This window comes from the organism of the source record quoted next, unplaced genomic scaffold (genome assembly GCF_019419815.1).
Source record: "Pyrus x bretschneideri cultivar Hongxiangsu unplaced genomic scaffold, Pyrus_bretschneideri_v1 Contig20, whole genome shotgun sequence".
Classification (NCBI taxonomy): domain Eukaryota; kingdom Viridiplantae; phylum Streptophyta; class Magnoliopsida; order Rosales; family Rosaceae; genus Pyrus; species Pyrus x bretschneideri.
Window position 1 is genome coordinate 5,886,232 of NW_025999502.1, and position 22,119 is coordinate 5,908,350.

The 22,119-nt window shown below is 37.1% G+C and overlaps 1 protein-coding gene and 1 pseudogene across 1 annotated transcript; both read left to right on the forward strand.

Annotated features, from left to right (window-relative positions):
• The first annotated feature begins 6,667 nt into the window (after nucleotides 1-6,667).
• Nucleotides 6,668-8,935, forward strand: LOC103945437 (annotated as a pseudogene).
• Nucleotides 8,936-20,363: 11,428 nt separating this feature from the next.
• LOC103945438 (E3 ubiquitin-protein ligase ATL41-like) lies at nucleotides 20,364-21,571 on the forward strand. Its single transcript, XM_009356008.3, has one exon. The coding sequence runs from the start codon at nucleotides 20,672-20,674 to the stop codon at nucleotides 21,440-21,442; it is 771 nt and encodes a 256-aa protein (XP_009354283.2). The 5' UTR covers nucleotides 20,364-20,671; the 3' UTR covers nucleotides 21,443-21,571.
• Nucleotides 21,572-22,119: the final 548 nt, after the last annotated feature.

Below are 22,119 nucleotides of genomic sequence, written 5' to 3' on the forward strand. Positions count from 1 at the left end.
CTCTTCATCTTCTCATTCCGCACAGTCGTCGAAAAAGGACCCACCTCCTCACTTCCTTCGTCGACCACGACCCTTATCTCAAATCCCTCCTCTCCTGCCTCGACCTCGTTGGCGCCGGCAATACCAACCACCACTTTCCCAGATCTCTAGCCAAGTCCCCTTCTTCGATCTTTCTCCGCCGCCAACACCGCCCATTTCTTCACCTCACCCGTGTCGGAACCTTAGACGATGATTTCTTCTCCGGCGATGACGACGACGCTCGCTCCCTCTTTGTCCCCAATCAAATCGCCCCAATCCTCATTTTCTCCCCCTCATCTCCCTCCACCTCCAAATTAAGGTTTAATGGAACTTACTGGACTAGGGTTTCTGAAATTGTGCACTCCAGCCTCACGTTCAAGGCTGAGAAATTCACCATTTCTGATGACAGAGCTAGAGCAGAGATGGCGACGAAGAAAGCAATGAAAGGGAGGAGAAAGGTGGCGATGAAGAAATGGATGATCGGGTTGTCGATTTGCAATTCTTGATCAACGGATTAGAGTTGGGTTGCCGGGACGTGGCGATGTTGTTCTTCCTCCTGAAAGTGTGAGGAATTAGGAGAAACTTTGAAAATAAGCCACTTTTTGAAGCTGCTTTTTGCATCTTCCACTTTTTAGCTTTTTTTTCATCTGAAACTTTGAAAAAAAGCTGGTTTGGGGTGTTTACCAAACACCAAAAACTCTCCCAGTTTTTTTTCATACCAACTTTTTTTAAAATCACCTAAACCCCAAACCATACCTTAACAAGGCAACCACTGCTTCTACTACTGATGTAGTGGTCAGCATAAAAAAGATGACCGTCTCAAACATTAAGATGTCAATGAAGGGAAACAAACCTTACGTATATACTTTATCATCGACTTCGTGCCACTCAAATTGGAAGTTCCCAACCAGTTTTGTTTGTGCGTCCTCGATAAGAGGTCTACAACCCCATCTAATTGGGGCTGGCACTGATGGTGACAAGAAGTAGGAAGAAGTGGTTCCACACAGAGAAAACAAAAGACCAGTAGTGTAACCATTTGATTTCAACAACTACATCATCCAAGCCGACCTAGAGCTGCTTAATGGTGCCTCAATGTGCCAGTGCTACTGTTTCACTACAGTAGCCCTTCCATTTGGGCTGCTGGGCTGCATACTGTAGGGGTCACGAGAAATTTTAGCCAGAAGTTGGCGGGCTGGCTATTTGCGGCCTGTCCTTGTGCAAAGTTTAGCTTGATTCATTTCGGCTACTGTTTTTGTCAATTTTAAAGTTAAAAGGGACATATAGAGCGGCGGAGCGAGTATGAAGTCATTAGTTGTCTATGATCTCAATAACTTCAAAAATCTATGTATATTTGTATGTGTATTGTATTTGACCCTATAAACAGTAAGGCAAACTAAGTTACAACATCCTCTTCCTACTATTTCATCTATTTTTCTTTTTTTATAATCCATGTCTTCTTTTTATTTATTCTTGTGTAGAACTCTATTGTGCGCACCAAATGCTCAATGAAATACCTCAGTTAACAAGTCTTGACAGTTTTCAACATTATTTTACTGTTTCATGTAGTCATCCTTAACAAGCCTTTACATATCAGGTTGTGGACATATGTTTGTATAAACCTTCATTAGATGTTGACGGTAAGTATTTTTGGTAGACATCATGATTCCATTATTTAAAAATTCTGATTCTGCCACTTAATATATACTCCTTAGCTGGAGGTGACCTGGGTCAATTGCCCAAATATATATATTTCATTTATTTTTTGTAAAGTAAAAAGAAAAGTTTAAATGGTCTACATGACGATTGTTAAATGGATTGATCTTAACCTTGGGCCAGCGTCAACATAAGCCGAACCCAACAGCAATTGTCCTGCAGTCTGTGCTCGTTTCAATTGACTCTTAGTCAACTCAGAAGCACATAGAGTGGTCAAATATGAATTATTTCAAGCTCTATGATTTCATGCTATGGCAAATTTGGAAACACTGTGGATCGGTCCATTCATATTATGAATTGATGATTATAATGGGTCCATTTCAAATAGGACTAACAATCTATTAACCCGATGTGCCCACTTCACATTATTTTTCAAATATCCAACCATCTATTGGTCTTTCATAAAGCAAGAATGGTGGAGGGGGAATCAAAGTTAGAAGCTTTGGGAACTTGGGTCTTGCAAAAAAATTTGGAGTCTCATTTATATTCAGGTCTCATTTTATGTCCTTATAAAAATTGTTAGTCCAATGAGAAATCATTTACCAATTTAGAAATACGATATTCCTCAAATTCTTTGGCCAAATAGGCGTCTCAATGATTTTTTATCTGGCTAATTTAAACAAAAATAAAAAAGAGTAATGTTAAGGAAGTTAAACTTTTGCATTATTAGTTTACCACATGATCCATTAAATGATGCATATAACTAACATTCAATGGGATAGACTCGTTAATTAACATAGTGGTTACACATCACTTGCAATCAAGTTGTACAACAATGTGCAAAATGTGATTTTCTCTAACATTTTAAAAAGAAAATTTACAATGGCGTGTGCTATTCACTCATTTCTTTTTACTTCATATACACTCACGTAATTTACAGTCATCGGATCGACTGAATTTAGAAGATCAAATGATATAAATTAACAAGGAATGTATTAGAAGTAAAAATAGGTGTATGAATAGCTATATCGTTTACAATTTCTGATTTTTATTCCTCTTTTTGTATTTTTTTCCCCATTTGTTTTTGGTCAGACTGTTCTTTAGAATTCATGATGGTAGTGGCTTTGAGGTCATGATTTCTAGGGTCTTATCCAAGCTTTTGTGTCAGTTGCATCACGCTTGCACTTTATGCACACAGTCAGCACTTTTCCAACTCGTACGACAAGAAAAGAAAAAAAGAACGATACATTTTTTCGATCTTTGATTTGAATATTTTATTTTAGTGATGAGATTCAAGCATTTTAAGATCTCGTTTGATAGGTCGGATTGTATTAAATATTTCAGTTGGATAAAATAAATAATCATCGGATAGTACTGATTAAATTAGCCCGACGTTTGGTGCTGTGTCGAATTAATCTGTGCATCGGATAATATGTCCAACTATGATAATATGTCAGACCATAGTCGACCCCAGCCATCTGTTGATTGTCGTCCATCCCTTTTCTATCCAATGCTTTATACCACGTGCCAAACGAGACCTAAGAATGTTGATTTGCTCATCCTTTGTGGTTTCATATATATTGCCTCTGTAAAGGATGAGCAAATCAACATTCTTAGGTCTTGTTTGGCACGCAGTATTACAACCATGGGGTTATGCACGAAATATGAGTCGTAATTGCAAACATCATTCATGATATTTTTTAACAGATGAGATTGCATTATATATCAAGCTCGAAATTTGTTAGCGGGGTTCACACAATTAGGGGTAAAGTAATCCAAAAGATTTCCCCCCGGTGTGTCTAAGTCTGTCGAAGTTTGGTGCACGACTGATACACGAATCATCACTTTGTTGTTGGCTTTCTTCATCAAGCATACCCACATCTAAACCAACTTGGGTGTTGTGTGCCTCTCTTTCACCGTTATTTTTCACAACGCATGCGCCTTTGTTCTTCATTTTCTTGCCTAGCTCTCTCCAACAACTTGTTAAGGTAAGACATTGAAGATAACATTAATTTTATGAAAATTGAGGCTCTCTCTATTAAGAGTATCAATCCCACATGGAGAAAAGATAAGACCTTACATGTGCTTATAAGGACTATTCTTTATACTGTCAATTGGTTTTATGGTGGAACATTAACTTATTCATGGTATTAGAGTAGATTGTTCCATGTGTGACGCCCAACGGCCGCACGCGCTCCACATGCTAGGCTTGAAAATTTGTCGCACTTAAGGTGGGGTGTTGAGAGTATCATGCATCACGAAAAGATGGGATCTTACATGTGCTTATAAGTAATTGAGTTACTCCTCATATTGTCAGTTGATCATATAGGTGAAATCTTAACTTCTTCACTCTCTAACAACCTGCTAAAGTAAGACATGGAGAGGACAAAGATGATTAGTGTGAGTTGATGAAATTAGTATCCTGACATTTATGGGCAATTCAGAGATGAGGCTGAAGATAACATAAAGAGATGTTGCACAACGAGAGCAACCAAAATCCATGGACACGTTACGGGATGGGAGCAACTGAACTTTACTCAAAAACCTTAACAAAATTTATGATAGATATGGACAAGTGACATAGACATGGCTTTCGTGTCATGTTTCTTGTGTTCATTTCGTGACATACTCAATATCTTAATGGGTTGTCTTATGTAACACTCGTTAAAATGAATGATAATATAACCTGACTCGAACTCGACCCGCTAACATTAACGGGTATTATGACAAGATCCGTTAAAGAAAATATATTTTACTTTCATACATAAACAAACAAAAAAAATTACTACTAGATTAGTATCCATATAACACATTATCGCATAAATATTACTTCAAAACATAAAAACACATTTGTCTTTCATGTATTACATAACCCAAAATAAGAGCCTAATGCAAAAAACTTTAGTACATTACTACAAAAATATCTTTTAAATGCAAAATTATGGGAATTTTTTTTCAAGGTTATGGAGCTTTTCTCAAAAGTCAGAACCTTGCCAATGAGACTCAAAACTTGCACTTTGTTTTTTTACCACAAAGCCCTTCAATTTTCATCAATTACTGAGCGAAATGATATTGGAACTTTAGCTTAATATATTATCTTCAAGGGTTATATAGATGATGTTTTTAGTAATGTATTCCACATTAGCACTATCCTTCACATAAACTAAGCATAGAAAAATCAAACGTTTATAAAGTATTCAAATTATGAATAGTTTACCAAAAATAATTATGAAAATAAATAAAACAATAGCACTATATTATATGAAAGATATATATTATAGTGTACCATGGATGGTGTTGAATTTCGGAGTTGATCCGTTCACGAAAGTTGTAAAACTTGCATTACGAGCGATTGCATAATTTTTTTTTTTTTTTTAACATTTTTCACACTTCTACATAAATTATTATGAATTTTTATTACTAGTGCACTCAGACAAAAAACACTATTCATGAGGGTTTTGAAAATCTAAATGACGAAGTAACCATCTTAAGCGTAGGTGATGCAATCATGAGCGTTTATATTTTTTTTTTCTTCACCTTTTTCACACTTGTACATTAATTATTATGATTTTTTATTTATTTTGAACTCCCTCTAAAAACAATGTTCATGAGGGTTTGTAGGGTTTTAAAAACTCAAACGACGTACCACTCAAAGCGTAAAAGATGCGATCGCGAGTATTTGCATATTTTTTTCACATTTTTTATACTCGTAAATTAATTATTATGAATTTTTAATGTGCTTTTGTAGTTTTAAATTGCTTTGTTACATTTAAAGTGCTGGAATTTTCAATCTCACTTATGTGAGATTAAATACTATGGGTATTATATTAACTAGTAAGTTTTTTTAGTAATATAAATTATCAAACTAATTTTCTTAACCGTTGAAACGGGTTACCTGCAGGTAAATCTGTTAAGAACAGATTCTTAACAGATGACTCAATAACGATCCTAATTAATTAACGTGTTAACCCAAAACCTGTTATGTCGTGTGTTTTCGTGTCGGATTATCAAATCATAAAAGAAATTGTGAAGTCTAAAATGACATAATCTTACAACCTATTCTAAATTAATTTCAATAATTGTTAAACAATTGAATCATCCACCAAAAATGGTGAAATGTTACGACAGCCATGTGACAAATCTGGGGAGTGCAGAATGCAGTATAACGTACTGAGGAAGTGGAAGCCGAAGGACGCACGTCTGTCGTTTATTTTAGTTGTGAGAATACATATTTGTGTGGTTGAACTCTTGCAAAATAAAGATAGTAAAGGAACTAGAAAAGTTGTTAGATATCATTGTCAAAACCTTGAAAAGGTGTGCACGAAAGAGGTAGCCTCGACAGTCACCTCTCTATCAAACCATGACTCTAATCATAGATTCATAGCTAATTTACCTAAAACTCTTATAATAGCATGTGCATGACAAGTTACTCCTAAATAGTAAGAAAGATAGAGAGTTAGGACTACTCCAAGCATGAACAAGAATTTCTCTTAAAACGTTTTGTGGTCGGTTCAAGTTGTATAAACAAATATTACTAACCGTCTATCTATTTTTTTACAATTTATTGACTAAACAACATTTGTTTTGATTGATATTTTTGCATAAATAACTTTTACATAAGGATTTACAATATTAATAGTTTCAGTTATAAGCACGAAGTTTTGTTAATTAATCACGTAGCGTTTTGAGGAGAAATTTAAGTAACCAAACATTGTTATAAAGGCGTTGAGTTTGGTTGGGACCTACTGTTGTTATACAGGAAGAGATCCCATCCAAATCTCTTCCACCAAATTGTAAGGATTTGGAGATCCGAACTCTGAAATTGATCCAACGGTTACAATTATTATAATTTTTAGAGGCCTCTGTTTGTAACCGTTGGATTAAATTTTAAGAGTTTGGATCTCTTAATCTTAGGATTTGGTGGAAGAGATCTGGATGAGATCTCTTCCCTTGTTATACTGGTTTGTGGGGGTGAGATTTCTAATCTCCTCCTTTGCACATTCATCAACACCCGTCTCTCTCTCTCTCTCTCTCTCTCCTCTCTCTGGACCAAGCTAGGACTAGGAGTCACCGCCCCCTCTTCCTACATCTCAAAATCTCATATTCCAGTTTCAATTTGCAGAATTTTGTTTTTCTACTTAGGACCCCTAAGTTCTCATGTGATTCTCTTTATTATTTCCCTTTTTCTTGATGGATATATTATTTAATTTAAACCCAATAAATACTAGCTACAACTCGGGTTGTTACTTAAATTTTCCATTTTAATTCATTTTATGTTTACTTTATCTTTAAATTCGGTAGGTCTGTGCCCACAGAAAAACTCACCCACCAATAGTCTCTCTGCACACCCGTCATCAGTGTATCATTAATCGGATACACCACTTGAGCCGTGTGTGTATCGGACGCACACAAGAATCTCTCTTTTATGAACCAACGAAAAAGTTAGGTACCTTATCTATAAAGCTGGAGGATCAAAAGTGGTGTAAAATTTCGGTGCCTGCAGCCTGTGAAGTGTGTATTTTTGTAGCGTCTATTGGGGTTTGGAATCGGGTCTGGTGAGTTTTCGGGATTAGCAGTAGCAGCAGCAGAAAGTATCAGAATTGTGACAGCAACGGCCACACACGCAACCAAAACAATTAGCAGAAAATAATACCAAAAAATAAAAAATAAAAAGGAGAGAATAATATGGGAATGGAGGGTTGTGGGGGAGAGATTGTGGAAGTCCAAGGCGGCCACATTGTTCGATCCACCGGACGCAAAGACCGTCACAGCAAGATTTACACCGCCAAAGGCCCCAGAGACCGCCGTGTCCGGTTGTCCGCCCACACCTGCCATCCAATTCTATGATGTTCAAGACCGCCTCGGATATGATAGACCCAGTAAAGCCGTGGACTGGCTCATCAAGAAGGCCAAATCTTCCATTGACAAGCTTGTTGAGCTTCCACCTTGGCATCCTATCACTACTAGTAACCATGCTGCCGAAGCTGATGATCCGTTTCGGTCATCAAATCCAAATCCAAATGATATGGCAATTGCCGCAGCTGAGCAGCAATCAGAGTCCTCCTCCAGCTACAACTTTAACTTTGAGCTCCAAAGGCAAAGGCAATCAGACAACGATTCGAACTTCAACATTCCGCCATCTCTAGACTCAGACAACATAGCTGACACCATGAAGTCCTTCTTCCCCACAAACACTAGTAGCAACGCCGCTGCTGCTTCCTCCGTTGACGATTTCCGTAGTTACCCAACCGATCCCCATCTAATTTCAGCAACTACCCAAGACCTTGGCCTCTCTCTCCACTCTTTCCAAGACCAAGGCCTAAACATTCATCACAATCACACTCACTCTCACACTCAGCAGCCCTCTCAAGCCCTTTTCGCCGCCGCAGCGGCAACTGGATTTGACTCCTCCAGTTATCAGAGAATGGTGGCATGGAGCAATGAAAACAGAGGACTCGATGGGGGCTTTGTATTCAACTCACACTCTCACTCGTATGCTCAGCCCCAGCCTCACAATCATGGGGGTGATGGGAATCATGGGAGTACCCTTCAGTCCAGTTTTACGCCATCAGTTTCCACTCGCGCTTGGCAGCAGCAGCACTCTTCAATGTTTGGCACCCGCTTCGGCGCCTCTGATGGCACCTCGCCAGCCTTCTGCATTCAAGGCGAGGAGGCTGAGAATGGTGTTATTTCAGATCGACCGTCTTCCACTTCCTCTCTCAATTCAACCCGCCAGCTTTGACATGATCCATCTTCATTTTCTACTAGGTAAGCCATTCCTTTGAGTTTCCAAATTTTGACATTCAGTTTAGTTTTTTGTTTCAGTTACCAAACGAGTTTTCAGTTTTCAGTTTTATCAAACGGCCCCATATCAAATTCAAACTGTTGGCTGAATTATTCATACAGTTTCTTCTGTTTGCTACTTTAATTAGTTACTAAGCTTGTTGGCAGAAAAGTAATAACATCACATTGTTTTTCATTTTTGTGTAGATTTTGCAGATTCTACGTAGTTAAGAAAGATTAAGTCCAACTGAATGGTCTGCCGAGTAAAAGAAATGAAAAGAAAAGTAACTGGTTTGAGTTTCAAACATTCTTTTCTTCTTTGTTTATTTAAGTGGCGCAGATTCGTTTGGCTCAATTTTTTTTCTTTATATTATGTTTTCGATTGCTTGTAGTAAATGTGACGCATGGTTAACGAGGATGTTTCCGTACGTCATGGTTATGTTACTGCTTATGATTCAGTAGAAATGCCCCTTTACTTTAATTTGATTCAACTGTTCTATAACAGCAAAGTTGTTTCGTTCTTTTCTCGGTATTTTTCCATATCAAGCGAAGCACTAGTTAGTCAATGGCTTGCTTCATCCTCATCTGTTGTGGAAACTGGAAACGAGCTTCCTTCCATAACCAAGCTAAGTACAATTTATGTACGCAATACGTATACATCTACGTACATACATGGAGTATTTGATTTTTTGTAATCTTTCAATGAATTATTAGCACTTGAACCTTCACGTCCGAGTCCCTCGAGCAATATACTTGAACCTCCTCGAGTTTGCTCGATCCCCATCAAACTGTTGAAATTCCAGCACTAACAAACAGGGACTGCAGTTCGTAACACTAAATTTGTAGGTAGATATGATGCTCAAATTTCCCTTGAATGATCGATCTATAACACATTGCTTTGCTATTCTCAGCCTATTAATTTAATCCTTTACAAATACCATCGGGGTTTGTTAGATCCAGTTCAATTTACCTTTTACATGACAAATGGCTGAAGTACTCAGCGCAAAAGAACGAAGAACAAAGTGTACGATGACACCGATGACAATTTATCTCGCCTGTTTTTTTTTTTTTTTTTTTTTTTTACATGGGTGGATCCTATGCCAATAAGTCTATGCTTGTAAATGTTTTCATCTTTTGTTTTCAGCAAGAAAATGCTTGTAATATGTTACTGTCCAAAGCGAATTAAATGAAAAAAAGGTCATAGCATTTTCAAAAGAGAACATAATAGATTCGAAACTTTATTTGTTGGAGAATCAACTCAGTTCAGCACTCAACTAAAAGAATCCAATTTTGCTAAACACATTTTATGGTCAGAATTTTAGTCCAACCTTGAATTTCAATCCCATTTTGTTAGAGCAACCTGCAAGTGGTGGATTGTCTTCGTAGATACAGACTTTGTCCATAAGCACTGCATCTTGGGTTTGAATACTCCCTCCTTAAGAAAATTAAGAGAAATTTAGTGTAAGTTATTTTGTAGTTTGTTAAAAATTAGAGCAACCCAATTTTTTTCTGTGGAAAAAGGAAAGAATAATCAAAGAACACAATGTTTTATACACGGTTCGGTAAAGAGGCCTACGTATTCTTATTCATAAGAACAACTTGAGAGCTCCCACAAATTTATATTAGGTACAACGGCTAGCTAATTAGCTAGCTACCTAATTTACTGTAAACAACTTCAAACAGACGTCGCGCCAGCTTCCAAAGAGACTCCACACCTCTCATCTTTCCAGTAATATCCAACCGAGAAATAAACACTTGAGTAATTTCAACACTCCCTATAAAACTGAAGCGAAGATGTCATTCGAGCCAAGCTTGGATAATATTTCTTGAAGACTATTTGACAGCAAACCTTTGGTGAAAACATCAGCGGGGTTTTCATTGTTGGAAATTTTGAGTAGAAACTTCATTGTTCCACATTGATCAGTTCTCAAAAGGTTTCCTCACTTTATAAGATTTTGTCCTTTATAAAAAGTGATTGGAGTAATAGGCATTGAAGACTAAAATTGGGCTCACCCTTAGGGTTAGGCTTTGGAGTGTAATAATTAATATTATCAAAAGATGGGTCTTGCGCCTTGGGGCTCTAATAATTAATTAATTAATTAATTATTTTCGGATTTAAATAATTATTTTTAATTCTGAGAAGATGTCTCCCAACAGATGCATTCCTTTCTCATACCTATTGTGAACAGGCATAATCATATTATATATACATCTATCTGCATGGCATTTAGAATACAGAAAAAAACAATTCTTCTTCTATAATCCAAAACATCCTTACTGAGAGAACCACATAAAAAATTTCCAGAAGTCAATTTTTCCGGTGCTGAAATTTTGACTTGGTCGTTGAATCCTGGTGAAGCAGACGTCCGTAGAACTACAAGCACTGAGTAGGGACAAAATTTTTGTTTTAAGGACATTACGGTACGCAAGCTTCGATCTTCTATATTTCTGTTCAATATTATTTCGTTATTCATACTCTGTTAATTTCCTATTCGCATTTATTATTTATTAGCATATATACTTATATCTAGTATTTCATTTCATTGGTAGCAAACCGAGTAGTAACATTCCGTTTTTTGCTCTTCCAAGTTACTAAATTTCCTCCAACGAAAGTCCAATATCCGGTTGTTGACCTCTATAACCATATCTGAAAACATAATCGAATAATATTTTCAGTTTTTACCCATATCCGAAATATAACCGAATTTTCATCCCCAAATCCGTTCCACTTGGGTAGTTATCGTGTTTAACGATTTGAATTGCCATCTCTATTATTATTCTATAAAGTCGATTCGACTGGATAACGTTGAAAAGTTAACGTCGAAAAACTTTGACGAGTTTTGCATGTCTCAGGATATTGAAGTTGAACATGGGGAAGCATATGCTCACACCCAGAATGTCACGCAAAAGCATTCATTAAGCGTCTTCGAATGATCGCAATGTCTTTGGTCATATGCACCAAGCTACATATTTTTTTCGTTACAGTTGATTACTAGGTACGACCTGATGTCTTGCACTTAGAAAAAAGTGTACGTACCAAAAGGGCTCACAAAGAAGGATAAGAATTTATGTCGATTATGATTTTCCTTCAATTAGTCATTACTTAAAAACATTGATAGGCAATCTCTTTACCGCTCGATTTGCAGATTATCACTTTGATGAGACAGTCTTTTCACCCTTAACTTCAAATATGTAGAACAGCCAAATTAGTGTGGATGGCACCCACTTTGTTTCATCTTGATCCCTGAACTGCTCAGTATGTGGCTGAAATGCGAAGAATTCTAGATTTAAAGAGAGTAGTACAAAGTATGGTAGACATTTTTCCTGATCTAGCAAAATGACGAGATCATATATACTCACTGAAAACATGCATGCCAGGATAGACATGCCTAATGGATGTCAAGTTAACACCCCAGACGACGGTGTCGTCCGTATAGGACGATTGGTGATGCATTTGCAATTGCTGAAGCTATTGAGATTCTGAGTAACGATGGCATCGAACCTTGTTCGGTTAATGAATGCCAAAACCAATTGGCCAAAATAAAAGGAAGCAATCTAAATTGAACTTTGTGATATCCCGTCCCCAAAATTATTATTTTATTTTATTCTAGACGTATTTCGAAGATTTGATTGGAACTAGTTCTTTATTTCTCCAAATTTAAGAAAACGAAGTGAGGGGTACTTTAGTCATTTCAAATTTTCTCGACCTTTTTGGTCAACTCTTGAATTGGTTAGGTAGAGTTCGATTCCATGAGCGCGTAGGCGCAAACAGATCTTATTTCCGAGTCCGAACGAAGAAGTTAGAGTCGTTTGAAGTTGGTGGCATTTTGGTTATATTACCAAAATGCTATAAATTGGGGGGATTTCAGAAAATGGGAAGGGGGAAACGGCACAAAACCGTTTTAGGGGGAAATGTGACCCATAACCCACCAAACTTGACCCGCTTGTATCTTTTTCATCCGAGCTCCGTTTTGGATGATTTTGGTGTCCCTGGAAAGCTCTTGACGAGCTCTACATCTCTGTGATTTTATATTTTCCCATTTCTTTTTCCATCCGTGCAGTTCGAGGTCGCAAAGTCCACGACCTTGCCGGCGGATTTATCATCTTTCCGGCGATTCCGGCAACGATTTCCTTCGAGTGAGGTATGAAACTTCATCTACTCTTCATAATCTTCAAGTGGGTATGCTTAGTTTGTGCTTTCGTATTCATTTTAGAGTTGGGTGTTTAGAACACCTAGAAATCCGGTTTTCTCCGGTGAAATTGAACTGTTTCCGGTTAGAATTTATCGCCGGCCTAGTTGTGAAAAGTGTTTCCCTTGTTGAGCTCTAGCTACCACGTAAATTTGAGCTCCTCTAGTTAATGTTGAAATTCGGGGTTTGTAAACCCTCCATCTTGGCTTCCACCGCGTGTGGCAGTGCGTGGGATCGTTCCCGAGTGTTGTCTAGGTTTTAAATACCTTCTAGTGACCATGTGAACCTATGTCTAGCTTGGTTTCCAAAGATTCAATTGTTGGGTGTGTAGATCAAATTTCTTGATCAAGGGTTTGGTTCAAAGGTCAATTTCTTGTTAATTTTGAGTCATGTTAGTTTTGGATGTTGTATACATGACTTCTGGACTACCGGGAAGTATTTTGGGATGTGTTATATGAATTGGAAGTGGGTTGTTACGTAAGTTGCAGAAAATTGATTTCTTTGCAAAGAAAACTCAAGTTTCGAGTAGCCTTCTTTGGCTCTTAATTTCTAGGCCTTTATGTGCTCCTTTGGAGAAAATTTTTAGTGTGTTGAAAGTACATATGCTCATGATCGTAACCCAATTGTTTCCACTCAATTTCGTTGAGTTTTGGTTGATCAAAACCTTCTTTAAGTTTGGGTCGCGGGCTGCCAAACAGCAGCAGAAAATTGGGTTTCCAGTTTCAAGACTCCGTTTTTCCTTTTGGCATAACTTCCAAATTAGAGCTCCGTTTTCTACAAACTTTGTATGCTTTTAAAGTACAGAACTCAAGCTTCAAAACCCATATAATATCACATGATTTGGTTTAGTTGGAATGTCCCAAAGGGAGCCTAAACTTTGTCTAATAGTGCTGTTTCTGCAGATTTTGTGGAGAAGTAGAGTACTTTTTTTGCCACACCTATTTTCTTTTCCAGTTTCCCTTCTAATCTTCTTTACTACTAATTGAGTGATATTATTTGAGTGGTAGATCCCATAATCAGTTTACTTTCTTTAGATAATATTAATTTTGTTCCTTTGAAGAGCCTAATCGGAACACAAAAGTACAATCAAGAGTATAAATACAAGTAGCACACATTACTAACCAAACTAAGCTATTAAAATGTGATTTCTTTTATAATTGGCCATCGACCTATTTTTATTAAATGTGGTTTGATTATGGATGGGTAATATTGTGGAAAAGTGATTCGAATTGCATATTGAAATGTGAATTATATATATACATACGCCATAGACCCATGTTAATTAAATGTGAATTCTATTGAAGTGTTATTTTATTTGTGGCCAGTGATCTATTTTCAGTAAGTATGATTTGACTTGTGGATTGGAAATATGGTTTGTATTGTATGATTGGATTGATGTGATGAAATGCGAGAGCTAGTAGTGGACCTTTAATCCATTGTTATGGGGTTTGTTGCTTCGAAACATGTTTCAACCCTCGTGTCATTATTCATTCTCGTTTCATTGAGTCTTTGTACCTTGAGTAACTTGATCCATGTCTTGTTTTACCGATTGGTGTTACACATTCTATTCCGCGATTTCGTTGAGTGATGGTCCGAAATCGTATCCTGGTTTGGATTTCGTTGAGTGATGGTCCGGAATCCTTCCTACTCCACTCCGCGATTCCGTTGAGTGACGGTCCGGAATCGTATCTTGGTTTGGGTTCCGTTGAGTGATGGTCCGGAATCCCTCTTACTCCGCGATCCCGTTGAGTGATGGTCCGGGATTGCATCCACCTTAGTTCATGGAATTTAGTTTGAGATGGTTGCAAAGTGTAGGTTTTAGATGAACAGTGTCGCCTAATTCTACTTTCACTGTGTGTATGTGAATATGGGTGTGAGATGTTATGGTCGTTTAAAATGAACTTTTGGATGTCTGGGTGCCTCCCTCGGAGTTTTCAAAGTTTGGTATTGATTTCCTATGAAAGATTTATATTCAAGGTTTATAAATTATGATTGATGGCTGGTTTTATTATGGTATCACATGCTTATTTTATTGTCCCTCACCCGAGTCTCTCAGCTTATCTGAGTGCCTGAATTACCAGTGCACCAATTCCATAATATTGGCATTGACTTTACATATGACAGGTTTGGGTGGATTATGAGAAACCGCTTGATATTTTGGTTCCGTTGAGTGGTCCGGAACCCAATGTTGTTGGATTCCGTTGAGTGGTCCGGAATCCTTGCTCTTGTTCATTCCGTAAGGTGATTTAGAATCCTAAATTCGAGTAGATGGGAATTACCCACAATGGATATTGTGAAAATAAATTAGAATTACCATGTTATTATTCTTAACCCAAATTGGGAATTATGTAGAGTTCTTTAATTAAATTCGTGAAATGATATGTTACCTCATTGATTGATTAACGTAATTAAATGTTAATATTGTACTTTGTGACTACTTTATATGTTACAAGCTATGTATTGAAATATAATGTTGGAAGTATAGTGATTAGTATGATGAAGAGAAATGTGATGTAACTTGGGTATTGGAAATGGTTATGACACATGATTGTAATGCATATTGAATTGCTTGGGAGATGTGAGGTCTAGTAAATGACCGATGACCCATTGTGATGTGGATTTTACTCAAATATTGCTTCGTTTCGTTGAGTTTCGTGAATTGGGTAACTTGAATCATGTCTTGTTCCTTCGAGCCGTTGTTATGTTTCTTGGACTTCCGTTCAATTCGGTTGGGTGGATTGGAACTGAGTTCTGTTTGGATTCCGTTGAGTGATGGTCCGGAATCCCCTTTGGAGCCTTGGTCCGTTGTGCGGTCCAAAATCCCCTTTTCCAAAGATGTAGTCTTCAACTGAATTGGGTTGCTCTAGCCTTGCGTTTCGACTTGTTGTATGTGTTATTGATGATGTGATGGTTGACATTATTGATTGATGTGATTGTGGAATGACGTTGGATATGAGTGGAGTTATCATGAGTATTTTAGTTGATTAATGTTTCTAGAGATTAATATGTTCTTTGTTAATTCTTAAATATGTTACTCGCTATGAAACGCGAATTTATGTGGAAAACGTGAGGAATTTATGTGAGGGTTGAAGTGGGATATGTTAATCGTCATGTGGGATTGTTATGTTGGATACCATGGTTATTGTTATGACTAGACTTGTTGATGAATGTGGCTAGAGAATGGTATTATACATTGTTGGTTCTTTGAAATGATATATGTTGTGAATTGCGGTATCATGTTGTGACATAATGGCCTATATACTGATGGAGGGGAAAACCATGATTTTCAGATGGGTTGTTATGTAACCCTGAGTCTAGTATTTTCATGCTTGTCAAGTTCTATTGACTGATTGAGAAATGTTATACCTTTCGACTTAATCGGACTGTGTTATATGTCAATTATTGTGCGTGACGAACTACGAATGGCTTGATCCCTGTCTAGGGTACGTAGGCAGTCTAACAGGGAGGTTAGATGCAGCCATAAAGCATACGAAAATAACTATGTCGTTCGATTATTGGGTTGTGCTTGGCCATATCCCGGAGGTGGGATATGATAGATACGGATTTTTGTTGACGCCACGTGTCAATTCTGGACATATGTCGGGATTGGGGCGTGACAAACTTGATTCCTTAGCGAAGTGTAAAGTGTTTGGACCTATAGCTCAAGCATTACACAATGTGAAGCCAGTTGGCTACATTGCATGCTCGTAAGGAAGCGTAATAAGAATAATGAAATAGTGCATTACAAAGCATGCGTTGTGGCATAGGGCTCCATTAGACGCTTTAGAATTTATACAAGGAGTCTTATTCCCCGAAACGGGTGTCATAACGTTTTGCTACCTTATCAGTTCGGTAGCTTCCGAAATACTGAATATACAACTCATAGATGTGGTCACAATGTATCTATATGGGAAACAAGATGCGAATATTTATATGAAAGTTCCTAAAGAACTTCTATTGACTAGTTCAAATAGTTCTCGACCATGAAACTCTCTCTATCTCTATAAGATTGAGACATTTTCTTTACGAGTTAAAGCAATCTTGATGGATGTGGATAATTGTCTTTTTGATTATTTGATTAGTTAAGAATCTGAGAATAACAAGTTATCCTTTTACGTGTGGTTATTTACCTAACAGCACCATTACATGTTCTCAAACTGGTGTCTTTATCGTTAGAGACACGGCAATATCATAGAGATTAACAAAAAAGAATTTAGTTGCGATGCCTTTAAATCACGCTGAGATTGTAGCCCTACATGAAGCAACGTGTGAATGCTTTCGGTGGAGAGGCGTGACAAACTTCATAAGAAGTTCCTGTGGTTTTTCTTTCATTGTTGATGTCGCTACAACGATCCATGAAGACAATATCGCATGTATCGATCAAATTAAGAAATGATACATCAAACGTGACAATACCAAGCATATTGCACTGAAGTTTGTCATTCTTCTATCATCAGCTACAAGAGCATTAGAAAATCGAGGTCAAGCAAATCTGATCCCAAGACAATCTTGCCGACCTTTTCACGAAGTCATTATCGAAGTCCACTTTCTAGAACCTTGTCAAAGGAATTGGAACGCGTAAAATTTCTGATTTGCATCGCTGATAGTTCTTAGGGAAGTATTGTCGATCTTAGTTGAGTTTCCTAAAGTATACTTATGTAACCTTAATGTACCATTTTTCTCTACGATCAAAAGCATTTTTTCTACTGGGTTTTTTTCTAACCTAACAAGTTTTTTATGAGGCACCTGCCCTTGGAAGATTACACCCGTGTATATTTTTTCATAGCTTAATGCACTTCTAACCCTCCCAATTGCCCAAGCAATTGGGTGATTGAATCCCCCAAACCCATAAAATCATCTCCACCCAACCCAACAAGTCAGGTTATAGGTGGGCCCAACACTACCAGATTAGGCAGACGTTGGGATTAGCCAAAGTAGGGACTTGATTTGGTGTGATGCGAGCCACGTTTAAAGTTTTTTTGCGTCAGGCATATGCATTACGCGCTCGCATGGTGGCATGTCAGGGAAAAAAAAATTGTAGCGGCGCTTACGTTGCAAATCTTTTAAAACATGGGAAAATATGAATCGTTGGATTTCCAACTGTCCTATTAATTCAATTTTTAGGAAAATTTAAAATAAGGAAAATGAATGTTGACCATGTGGCATAATTTGGTACGTTGAATTGAAATAATTTAATAGCCCATCTAAATTTGGCTAGCACAAAAATTTAAGGCAAAAAAAAAATTCTGAAAAAATATTTAAATTTAATTTTAGATAATGACACATGATGTGATAGGATTGATTACATATCTTATCTGGATTAAACCTAATATTATCTTTTTTATTAATTTAAAAAAAAGTTCATTAAAGTCAATTGTCGGAGGCAATTCATTTACGGGGTGGAGATGTATTCATGAAAATATTATTCACTAAGGCAGTAAATGCACATAGCCCAATAGCCTGGGCAATTATCGCTTGTAAGTGGTGGAATTGCTCTTCTGTACATTCTAAAGATGTCTAGCATTGACATACTGCATTAACTCACCTTTTTCTTCTTATACTATAGGTTTGTCCCACTCGGTGTGGCTAGGTTTTAGTGAGACTATCTTTCTTTTATGCACCCCTATTGGCAGACTTGTAAATACAACCACTGTGTCTATCAAGAGCTAATGACAACAACCATCATCTCTTAATCATGAAGACTTGATGCAACTACTTCTTAGGTTATGAATGTGATTGTGTAAAAGTAGGTATCTTAATAGGATTTGAAGATCAAATCTGTATGGCTTTGTATTACTTGTAAGGCAATAAAGTTCATCATGATTAGTATGAATAAAGGCTTAAGGCTTGGGAGCGAAACACAATTTTCACAAACACCTGAGCCATTCTCTCACTCAGTTTTATAATTAGTTTAACAACAATAGAAAATAGTTATCAAACGATAACAATCTACTATTTTGATTTGAATATTAATTATCCAACTAGTCCAATGGCGTACGTCGCATGCAAACATGCACAAAGTCAAATATGAACGAAGAATTACATATTAAAGTCTTATTAATTGAGGAATTAGATGAATGAGCACCATTTAACACAATAACTCTCATTTGTTGACTTAGAAAGCTTCATCAAGTTGATGTCGACACTATCGTGTAAATATTCAACTTTATTTATGGGCAACATTTCTTCATGCGAAAACACGGTGTTGGTCCACGATTTACGTTGCAGGCCACCCAATCCAACTATAATAGGGTTTGAAAATAAAAGGGAAGCCAATATTCTAGATTTCCAAGTTCCCAACACCGTCTGCCGATTATGAGTCTGACAAAATATAAGAAATACATTAATTTCAAAACTATATTATGATAAACATAATGAATATGGTGGACCTTATAAATTTGAATATATGGTACAATACATTATAAGAAATGCTAATGAGAGAAATATAAGAAATACATGAATTTCAAAGCTAAAATATTATAAAGATAAGAAATATGGTGGACTTTATAAATTTGAATATATGGTACAATACATTTTCTTAAATGCTAATGAGACTCTCACAAGTTGAACTTTTTATAGGCTCTTTGTCATTACATGTTTTTGGCATAAGCTTTATGATGTTGACACGGAATTTCACATTCAACTATGAGGTGACAGAAAATTTGTGACATCCCACATCGCCCAGGGGAATGATCCTTATATGTATATTCTCATCCCTACCTAGCACGAGGCCTTTTGGGAGCTCACTGGCTTCGGGTTCCGTAGGAACTCCGAAGTTAAGCGAGAAGGGGGCTAGAGCAATCCCATGATGGGTGACCCACTGGGAAGTTGCTCGTGAGTTCTCAAAAACAAAACCGTGAGGGAATGGTAAGCCCAAAGCGGACAATATCGTACTACGGTGGTGGAGCGGACCCGGGAAGTGATCCGTCCCAGACCGGGATGTGCCAAAATTCATAAAGAGTTTCACTTTAAAAATCCTCTTAGCATTTCGCATACGTTGTTTCAACTGTGTTTATATATATTTTTTTTTTCTCAAGGGGCAAATAACAAAGGTCAAATTGAAATAAAATGGATTTAAAAATGATTTGGCATTACAAAATAGGTTAGTGCTTTTAACCCACCTATTTTTACTTCTCACACATTATCTTAGTTTTAGATCGTCGGATCAAATGAATTGAAGAAGATCAATGATAAAAAATTAACAAGGGTATATAACAGATTTAAATAAATGTGTGAATAACACTATTGTACAAAATATCCTGAATAAATTGAATGAAGCGCTCGCTCCGTATGTACTTGAGCTCCGTATTGTACAAAATATCCGTATTGTACAAATTAAATGATGTGTTTTCAATAGGAATGAACACGTTTATCAACGCTTAAATACTAAACCAATCACAAACTTCCATATCATTTAGTTTTCAAAAGTTAGTCTTCTTTGCATTACCCTTACAAAATAGACGATAATTAGAGAATTAACCAATCTTCTAAACTCATTTTGCGTGTGGACTATATGTAGTTTCTTTTATTGATTGACATGTGTTAATAAACTTAACACTCATTAACTTTGATATCATACATTTAACATTTGTCAATCAATCATAGCGCCAATACAAAATGGAGGAGAAGATTTGATCCCATAGTCCCAAGGTAATTAATTTCTAAACAAAATGATGTTCTCTCCCACACATAAAACAAATAGATTTTCCTACCATTTTTAGGTGACAAACGAATATAAGAAAAATCATAAAAGTTGAATTTCCGAAGAGAAACTAATATAGAAAGAAAGAAATAAGTCAATAGTCAACAGTCGACGTTTTGAAAGATTAGAAGCAGTTACATTTGGTTTGTTTTGTTCCTCTTGTTCTACCCATTTCTCAACTCACAAGTTCATACCGAAACCAAAACCAAGCAGAAGTTCTCCGACTCTGACTCTCTGCTTCAAACACATAAAATAAACTTTTGCGATCGGCTTCTCTTCTCGCTCACAAATCCATCCGGACTCTGGAGGAGGAGAAGCAGGGATTATGTCTTTCTTGTCTCCTACAATTCCGATGCTCCACCCCCAGGATGACGAGACCGGTCAGTCACTCGTCCCTCGCAAAAACTCAAACGACTTGAACAGCAAGATCATGGTCATATCCATCATTTCATTATCCGTCGTTGTTTTGCTAGTAATCTTGCTTCATACCTACGCAAGGTGTGTCCTCCAACGCCGGGCGCTTCGCCGAGCTTCCATACGTCATCATTTGGGGTCAACCATGGCTCATGTCCACTCCATTATTGAGCTGCCCAAAATCGGACTCGAGCCCTCCGTCATTGCCGCCTTGCCCATGTTCGTGTTCAGACGTGCGGAGGGCCAAGATGGCGGGGATGACAACGCATTAGAGTGCGCTGTGTGTTTGAGCATGTTAGAGGATGAAGAAATGGCCCGATTGCTTCCAAATTGCAAGCACAGTTTCCATGCAGAGTGCATCGACAAGTGGCTGAATTCCCATACTACCTGCCCCATTTGCCGGACAGAGGCGAAGCCGCGTCTGCATCTCGAGCCACGAGAGGGTCCCGCAGCCGGGATGCCTACGGCTCCGCCGTTAGAGCATGTGGACTCTGTGTTGTCATCATCATGTATGGAAGGGACATCAGATGGTGCTCAATCCAGCTCAGCTGGTACTAAAGTGAATGCTTCATCGGTTTCCAGGTTGAGTTCTTTCAGAAGAATGATTAGCAGGGACAGATCTTCAAGACGTATTCAATCTTGCGGACAAGAGGATGGTATAGAAGATTTAGAGAGGCAGTGAAGATTGAATCAGTTATGGGTAATATATTACATAATTTTGCAATTAATACTTTGGTTTATTGTTAAATTTTTTTTATATTGATTATTAATATCATGATAGTGTTCTTATTACTGTAGACGATTATAAACATACTTTGGTTTTTTTTTTTTTTGGGTAAATAAACTTACTTTGGTTGAAGTCAATAATTTGGCTCTGGTCGTTATGTGTTCCGAAGTTTTTGTGCTAGTTTAACATGGTCTGACGAAGACTTAATCGTGGTTAGTGGCCTAAACATTAGTTAGATATGACAATTGCAACTATTAAAGCACTCTCGAGCTCCAAAATAAAATTTGGGCAAGATTTTTAAAAGAGAAATACTAAGGAAATTTTCTAAAAGTATGACTTTTTATGGATTCTTTATCATTTATTTTTGCATAATGTTTTATAATGTTGGCACGTGAATTATGCTAAAAACATAAGGTGGCGAATAATTCATGAAGAGTTCCTTTTGAAAGAATCCTCCTAGCATTTCTCTTTTAAAAAAATCAACACCAATCATACTCTCTATCCACCTAGCCGACAGTTTGCTGTCTCGACTCACATATTTCTTTTGTGTCTCTTTTCTAATTTTTTAACATGTATCCTTCAACTGAACTTTAATTTTAACATCTTAGTTTCTCATAAATTAAATAAAAAAT

Coding starts and splice junctions, on each gene's coding strand:
- LOC103945438 (XM_009356008.3), top strand. CDS start 20,672: ATGTCTTTCTTGTCTCCTACAATTCCGATGCTCCACCCCCAGGATGAC.